This window comes from Amphiura filiformis, chromosome 14 (genome assembly GCF_039555335.1).
Source record: "Amphiura filiformis chromosome 14, Afil_fr2py, whole genome shotgun sequence".
Taxonomy (NCBI): domain Eukaryota; kingdom Metazoa; phylum Echinodermata; class Ophiuroidea; order Amphilepidida; family Amphiuridae; genus Amphiura; species Amphiura filiformis.
In genome coordinates, this window is record NC_092641.1 from 40,771,366 (window position 1) to 40,779,960 (window position 8,595).

General features: G+C 39.6%; 1 protein-coding gene across 2 annotated transcripts in view; it reads left to right on the plus strand.

Annotated features, from left to right (window-relative positions):
* The first annotated feature begins 1,703 nt into the window (after positions 1 to 1,703).
* The window catches only part of LOC140170096 (uncharacterized), a 13,052-nt gene continuing 6,160 nt past the window's right edge, over positions 1,704 to 8,595 (plus strand). For both annotated transcript variants that reach the window (XR_011861487.1, XM_072193416.1), the window contains exons 1-2: positions 1,704 to 1,825; positions 7,777 to 8,157. Coding sequence is in view for 1 of the 2 variants with exons in the window: in XM_072193416.1 (XP_072049517.1) it covers positions 1,771 to 1,825; positions 7,777 to 8,157 (436 nt within the window). In the remaining variant the exon portion in view is untranslated. The remainder of the gene's footprint in view (positions 1,826 to 7,776; positions 8,158 to 8,595) is intronic.

Sequence of the window (8,595 nt, forward strand, 5' to 3'; positions counted from 1 at the left end):
GATATTTCATATAAAATTAAAAAGGGAAAGCACCTGTGTTCTGGCAACGTGCTGTAGTGGGTGCTGCCCTCTTAGATTATGAAAAGTGACATTCAGTTAGGCGAGGGCGCTCTGCACTGGAGGATAGCATATGAATGCACAATTGTGCACATGGTGTTTCTATGCAGTAATATACCTCCCCTGGTATACAGGGAGCAATGGAAGTCCATGTGTACAATTGTACACAGTATACACGAAGGGGTAACATATCTTAAATTTTCAAGCATAAGGCCGCCTTCTATACGGCGGAGTGCTAGTAATTTGTGTTACGCGGGGGTATTATTAGAAGATTATTCTTTTATTAATTTGCTGTTCCTGATGAGAAAGGATCATTAAAAAAGTCCCATCTACAGGGTGTCCCAACAATAGCTAAAAGATGTGGCAATTGCACATGTAAGCAACGTATTTTTGCTTTAAATTGATATTAATTTTAGATATCCTTTTGGGCGCTTCGGGACATGGCTACTTCAAAAGGTTGATACCTTGTAGCTTTCATGGGCCCTTACTGACTAATCGCCACTGGACTTCAACCGTAAGACATTCCGTTCGCTATATTTTGAAGTGGTATTTCACAAAAATCTAATCGAAAATGCACGGTCTATATACGCTTCTAAAGTATATAAAACTACAGAGAAGACGTAGTCTGCGGCTCTATGGTCTTTCATCCACTTCTTTCATTCCAACCGAATAAAGCAAAGTGACAAAGCATGCTCTTTTAATTGTGTTTATTGAATACAGACTAATTATCTCATTTTGTATAATAGTACCTAATACTAATCATGCTTTTTATTCACAAAGCATTAATTTTATGTAAGGCTGTTACGGCCATGATTTTGTTGCGACTTGCAGGGTGCGTAGCCAGCCTTTTTGTCCCATTTTCAGTCATTTTAATGACACTTTACTCGTTGCCGTCCCCATTTTATCACTGAAAATATTCTGGGGTGAGCAACTTGCCCCCCCCCCCTCCATGGCTCCCCGTGTCTACGCCACTGGCAGTAGGGACCACGTTTGGTTTGGCCCTATAACTTTATTGGTGATCACATGGCACCGGTGGCTCTTTATATCGTGAATTCACATTGTTTTTATCGGTATACTTACAAAGGGGAAGTGTTGCTGTTACCGCTATCGTACCAATAACTGAACCGCAAAGAATCTTAACATTTTGGATGCAAAAGGCCAACGTATTTTTAAGATAATTTTCAAGGTCAAGGGTCATCTGAGGTTGAATAACTAAAGATTGTTTTTAATGAGCCTCGGACGGTGGATATAATAAAGCATTAAAAGCATAATTTTACAAGGTCATCTTGGATTATCTGATATAGCTAAAGATTATTGATTGGTTGATTGTCATAAAACGAAGTGAAAATAAGCATTCAAACCAAAATGGGTTTTTTAATGACTTAAATAAATACATGACCGGTAGAATGGATTAAGGGAGAAATTAACAAAATATAAGCTAGAAGCTACATGTGGATATTGAATCACGTTGCATTTACGGAAATCGCGTTGTTCCGTTGGAGTTGGCTAGTGTAAATTTTGATGACATGAGCCGTTTACTTCATTTATATGTGTACAATACATCGAAAACAATATCAGTCTACAGTTGTCTGCTGTGCTTTGCGGTCTTTTGGTGTGAAACAAATTAGCAGTAAGAAAACAGATTCGAACCACGGTGTGGAAAAACTACTGACGTTTCCAAAAAGGATGCATAAGCATTGGTTGTAATATAAAATGCCACTAAAACTATTAATTTTCGCTAAGCTGTTTACAATTTTATTTTCTCAAGGTAAGTTTATCATATAAGTATGACTATTTTATCTAAATTAAGGGTGGGTTGCAAGAAAGAGGGGATGTAAAGAGGCTACATTGTATTTATCACACGTTTGGAACAGGCTTGTTTAAAACCATGTCAGCTCACGTCTTCATAATCTCCATGCAAAAATGCTGAAAAGTGAAATTTTTGTATTAATCAGCGGCACCAGGGGCAGGAAACTTCAGACGTCGGTGACGTCATCAAGTGTGATGTCACCTGATCAGGTTGGTCTCTAGCCGTTTCCAAGAAAATATCAGAGCTAACAACATCGGCTGATGACGAAGTTTCTCGAAAGCGCTCCCGGTAAGCGAAATAAACAAGTAGTGTTGAAGTTTAAATTAATAATTTTCATTGTTATTAATTTGTTTTTGGAAGACAGGCAGCTCGAGAGATTGAACGAGCAGTCTGACGTTATAATCATCGGAACTGCCTGCAAAATGTTTGTCAGTTAGCACATTATGTCACGGACATTAACGGCAATTATATAAAGTACAGATTTGAGAAGAACGAATAAATATAAGGAGAATGTAGTAGAAGTTCACTCATAGAAATGACCCGCTTGCCTTGTTATTACAACTTATTCAAATAAGTGAGGACACCTTAAAACACCCTCTCGTTGATATTACTTGCCTTATCAAGTGATAAAGACTTAATTATGAAAATAGTTTATAAGACTCGAACATTTTAAGCATACCCAACGAAGACAATGTTTTTGTTGTTGTTTTGGTTGTCTGGACCTGTCACGATTAAGTCAAACAAACTCTTTATTCCTTTTGTTTGACATTTCTCATTTTTTCAAGCCTAAGCAGTTGTTGCAACTCAAAGAAATCCAACTTCACCTCTTTTGAATTTGTCAAAATTTGACCATTATGCAGTTACTGTCCGTTTTTCCTATTCAGTGCACACACATCGCTCCAATTGAAGATTGACCTCTAGCTCACTCACTGTATTGTAGGTATATGCAATAAACTAGTTAGTAAGCTGGTGGGAAAACCCTTCACCCAATATTAGCCATAGAGGCTCACATGTGAATTATAATATTCATCCATAACATACTACAATTTGAAGTAAAACATGTCACGGGAAAACTGTTGTCGAGCTATTTTTTTTCGAAGAGAGAATTTCAAAATTTCTTAGCAGTCGGACGTGTAATTTCAATGGCAAATTGTGCTCAAGAGCTGACTTGTGATAGCTCCAACTTCGAAGGGACACCGTCGGGTGATTGGTTTGATCAATTTTCGCCATAGAAGCTGTAAAAAATCCCTCTATGGTCATCTAAATATTATTGAAATGCGATTTTGGGTAGATTGTTGTCGAGCCCTCCCAAATATGGAATTCTGACTGCCCGATAGAGAGCTAAAATGAAAAATTTCCAAACCGTGTTAAGTCTAAAACCACATGTTTCTCATTTACTTGTATGATACAATCACAATTACTCTGACAAGTTTGACATGAGTTGTACCATCAACAAGCCTGGTTAACAATACGCAGACTATTGTTCTCATTTGGGAAACAAAGGCCACGCACAGTATTGTTCTGTGCGTTTGCTTTGTAATGGTGCATCCAACTGAAATCAGGATACCTATTTCACCACAGCCCATTGCAATATAAGACAGGTAAATCAGAAACATGTATTTGTGGATTTAACCATGGATATGAGACACATCACTGATTTAACATAGTTGAGCTGTTTTCAATGAGGTTTATCTTGGATTAATGGGGTTTAAGTCCTGCAAAGGTCGTGGTGAATTCTGCTGTACACATGACTGCATAATGCCACTTTCCCACGGCCGTTCGCCGCCTATGCGTGATGTCTACTTTTATCTAGAGCGCCCTCAGTTTTGACTTAAGGAGTCTTATTTCGTTAAAGTGGTGTAGGGCGATACAAAGAGTTATAATTGTAAACTACCGATACCAATTAGCACACAAAAGTATAGCGGTACTGTTGACTCAAAATTCCCATACCGCCCAACCCTACATAGTTACCGAATGTAATCGGTCGCCGATAATGGCGACGAAATGTCCTTTCGAAGTTGAAAATAGCCCATTTTGATCACTAGAATAGACCCACAAAAACACTCCCAATTATATTTTATTAATTTTTTCAAGTAAACCAGAAGCTTTAGATAAAAATGCTATCCAAGAGTTACCGTTCACACTCCTTAGATGCTTGATAATAGACAACATATGTCCGTACACCATCACTAAATTCACTGCACAAAATGCGAATCATACCGTACGGTATAGCGTACGGTATAGCGTATTTTAGTCAGAATATTGGAACATAAAAACAGTTCATAATATCATCCTCTCTTTATTTACAAGTAAAACAGATGCTAATGATAATAATTTGTGCGAGCATAACAGTGTCACAGTCCATATACTTTGCAGAAATGATATGACATGTACTGATAATACACGCACTATTCTTTACAATGCCGAAATAGTGTATCGGTATGTTCTGGTATCATCGTCGCACTCTTCCGAAGAATCAATTTGGTCCGATTTACAAATGTAACGCTACGCGATGAGTTTTAGCTTGTTTCAACCAGCTACGTAACTAAATGCTCTACGGGCCAAAATTTCCGATAAAATTCTACATTACATATAATTTTATGTAGCAATTGACGGGTGCCGTAGCAATTTACGGGTGCCGTAGCAATTTACGGGTTCCGTAGCAATTTACGGGTTCCGTAGCAATTTACGGGTGCCGTAGCAATTTACGGGTTCCGTAGCAATTTACGGGTGCCGTAGCAATTTAAGGGTGCCGGGTTCCGTAGGCTATTTACGGGTTCCGTAGCAATTTACGGGTAGCAATTTACGGGTTCCGTAGCAATTTACGGGTTCCGTAGCAATTTACGGGTGCCGTAGCAATTTACGGGTTCCGTAGCAATTTACGGGTTCCGTAGCAATTTTCTGGTTCCGTAGCAATTTACGGGTTCCGTAGCAATTTACGGGTTCCGTAGCAATTTACGGGTTCCGTAGCAATTTACGGGTTCCGTAGCAATTTACGGGTGCCGTAGCAATTTACGGGTTCCGTAGCAATTTACGGGTTCCGTAGCAATTTTCGGGTTCCGTAGCAATTTACGGGTTCCGTAGCAATTTACGGGTTCCGTAGCAATTTACGGGTTCCGTAGCAATTTACGGGTTCCGTAGCAATTTACGGGTTCCGTAGCAATTTACGGGTTCCGTAGCAATTTACGGGTAGCAATTTACGGATTCCGTAGCAATTTACGGGTTCCGTAGCAATTTACGGGTTCCGTAGCAATTTACGGGTTCCGTAGCAATTTACGGGTTCCGTAGCAATTTACGGGTTCCGTAGCAATTTACGGATTCCGTAGCAATTTACGGGTTCTGTAGCAATTTACGGGTTCCGTAGCAATTTACGGGTGCCGTAGCAATTTACGGGTTCCGTAGCAATTTACGGGTTCCGTAGCAATTTACGGGTTCCGTAGCAATTTACGGGTTCCGTAGTAATTTACGGGTTCCGTAGCAATTTACGGGTTCCGTAGTAATTTACGGGTGCCGTAGCAATTTTCTGGTTCCGTAGCAATTTACGGGTTCCGTAGCAATTTACGGGTTCCGTAGCAATTTACGGGTTCCGTAGCAATTTACGGGTGCCGTAGCAATTTACGGGTTCCGTAGCAATTTACGGGTTCCGTAGCAATTTACGGGTTCCGTAGCAATTTTCGGGTTCCGTAGCAATTTACGGGTTCCGTAGCAATTTACGGGTTCCGTAGCAATTTACGGGTTCCGTAGCAATTTACGGGTTCCGTAGCAATTTACGGGTTCCGTAGCAATTTACGGGTTCCGTAGCAATTTACGGATTCCGTAGCAATTTACGGGTGCCGTAGCAATTTACGGGTTCCGTAGCAATTTACGGGTTCCGTAGCAATTTACGGGTTCCGTAGCAATTTACGGGTTCCGTAGCAATTTACGGGTTCCGTAGCAATTTACGGGTTCCGTAGCAATTTACGGGTTCCGTAGCAATTTACGGGTTCCGTAGCAATTTACGGGTTCCGTAGCAATTTACGGATTCCGTAGCAATTTACGGGTTCCGTAGCAATTTACGGGTTCCGTAGCAATTTACGGGTTCCGTAGCAATTTACGGGTGCCGTAGCAATTTACGGGTTCCGTAGCAATTTACGGGTTCCGTAGCAATTTACGGGTTCCGTAGCAATTTACGGGTTCCGTAGTAATTTACGGGTTCCGTAGCAATCTACGGGTTACGCAGTAATTTACGGGTTCCGTAGTAATTTACGGTGCCGTAGCAATTTACGGGTTCCGTAGCAATTTACGGGTTCCGTAGCAATTTACGGGTTCCGTAGCAATTTACGGGTTCCGTAGCAATTTACGGGTTCCGTAGTAATTTACGGGTTCCGTAGCAATTTACGGGTTCCGTAGTAATTTACGGGTGCCTTAGTAATTTACGGGTTCCGTAGTATTTTACGGGTTCCGTAGTAATTTACCGGGTTCCGTAGTAATGCTAAAATAACATACCGGTATGTTCAGATTTCATCATTAAGCTCCTACGAAAGACCAATTATGTACGCAACAATACACGATAAGTTTTAGTCTATTTTAACCAGCTACGTAACTTATTTTTTACGGGGCCTAAAATCTGGAGTAAATTGTACATTTTGCTGTGTCGTACTTCTTTACGATGTTAAATAGGCTAAAATAGCGTACCGGCATGTTCAGATTCACCGTCACAGTTTATGTTTTGGTGAAAAAAAGACCGAATTTTTCCACCCGTCTACATTCGGGCCACTGACCGGGTCTTCAAGAATCGGACTTTCACTTTGGAATAGATTCAATTAAACTAATTAATTGCTTTAGCTTAGAGACAAAATTATTGTTAAATTGAAGATATTGGACACTTTAACTATTATATAACCATGATCTAATGGGATTTTAAGGAAGCTTAACTTTCAGTAAGCTTAAAAACTTAACTTTCAGTAAGCTTAAAAACTTAACTTTCAGTAAGCTTAAAGCGTATTACGTGTCCATATCTTCAACGTACTCATCAGTAACGGTGGGCATTCGCTGTGTAGGCGTCTGACACGCCACAAACGTGTATACGAGACTAATAGTTTACCCCCTCAGTTTTCGTTGTTTTCGATAAAAGTAGACCACAGTGTGAAAGTAGACGTTAAAAACGGCCGTGTTCCCAGCAAAATTTAGCTTAACTTTAATGTTCGTAATCAGCGCAAACACTTCATATGCCATATGGTGCCTCTCTTTGATGAAGTTTGCTACACTATATGCCACACTCAACGTTGTGTGAATTAAAAATGTTAAGTAACAATTCAGTTTTAATAAGCCCAATCAATTACGTACTGCTAGCCAAATGATCATCAAACTGCTATTAAGGGTATATGCGGTATTGTTGGTCGAAGCAGCCAAAAAATCGACTTTTATTGTCTAAATCAATATATTATTGAAAAATAACACTTTGATGTTTTGCAAAAGTCCATTTTACAAATCATATACTTTGAAAACTTGCTTAATTTATTGTTGTTAATGAGTTATGTACATTTTACAAAGGTGTTGTTGTTTCAGCCCTCTTTACAACATAACTCAAGAACCACAGGACCTATAAAAGCATTTCTGTGATATTTGAACTCTTCTACACGCTCGCAAGGAAATGAGCAATGCAATTTTTGCCGAAGCTTACTACCATTCGCAAGATGTTGTGAACTACCAAATCGCAACACTTTAAAATAGTGTATAACCTTAATGGAACCCCAACAAACAATTTGAGTGTAGCTTTAGTTTTTTAAGGTTCGCGTCTGTCAATGTGCATTTTATTCACTGCAGCAAAATACTTCATGTTACAGCACAGTGCCAATACAAAACCACCAAATAAACTTGCTACGCATTTCGAAACTTCAAGATGAACTTTATTATTTTCCGTTCTTTAGCGGTGTGGTCTAAGCAGTTCATACCAACCAATGTCATGGTAACAACAGCAACACCTCAAGAAGGGTCACCCGTCACATTCTCTTGCAACTTTAGCATCAGCAGTTCCGAAGACCTCGCCCAAGTCCGATGGAAATTCGGTCCTAGCATATTCGATGCTACGTGGATAGTTGATTGGCGTGTGAGGCCCTATCCAGATACCATTTACTACCATAATAATTATAGTTCTCCAACTTACAATGTATCTTTCGAAGAAGTCAGCTCTGGACTGTCAATGCTTACCATAGATCCGGTAGAATGTAAGGATGAAGGGAGATACTGGTGTGAACCTGTCACACTCGGAAATAATGGTCATGACTATGCAGATATACAAGTTACACCAAGTAAGTAACATGGTTATGGATAATGTATAATCAAAATGTGTTGTGTTCAGAGAATATATTTAAATAATTAAAAAAACAACCCCTTCTGAATCAGTGTATGTATTTATTAACGAATTGGCATTTTTGCTTGACAAAATCAAGTGAATTTGTACTCGCTACAAAATATTATCCTTCACATCAGAGGAGTTCATCAGGTATGACTGATATAGTCATCTGACCCACTTTCCCAGGAAACTGGTTTCCGGTGTTCTTTAGTCTCTTTCCGGTCTTTAAAGCGGATCGTAAACGTGGTTTAAGAAATGTGTTCACTCCTCTCTGTTCAAGGTTCGCTTCCAGCATGACACATGTTTATACCAATTCTGGAAAGTTGGAGAGAGCAGGGTTATCTGCTGTAACTGATTCCCAATTATATGTTACCGCAGAGACAGGGAAATAATT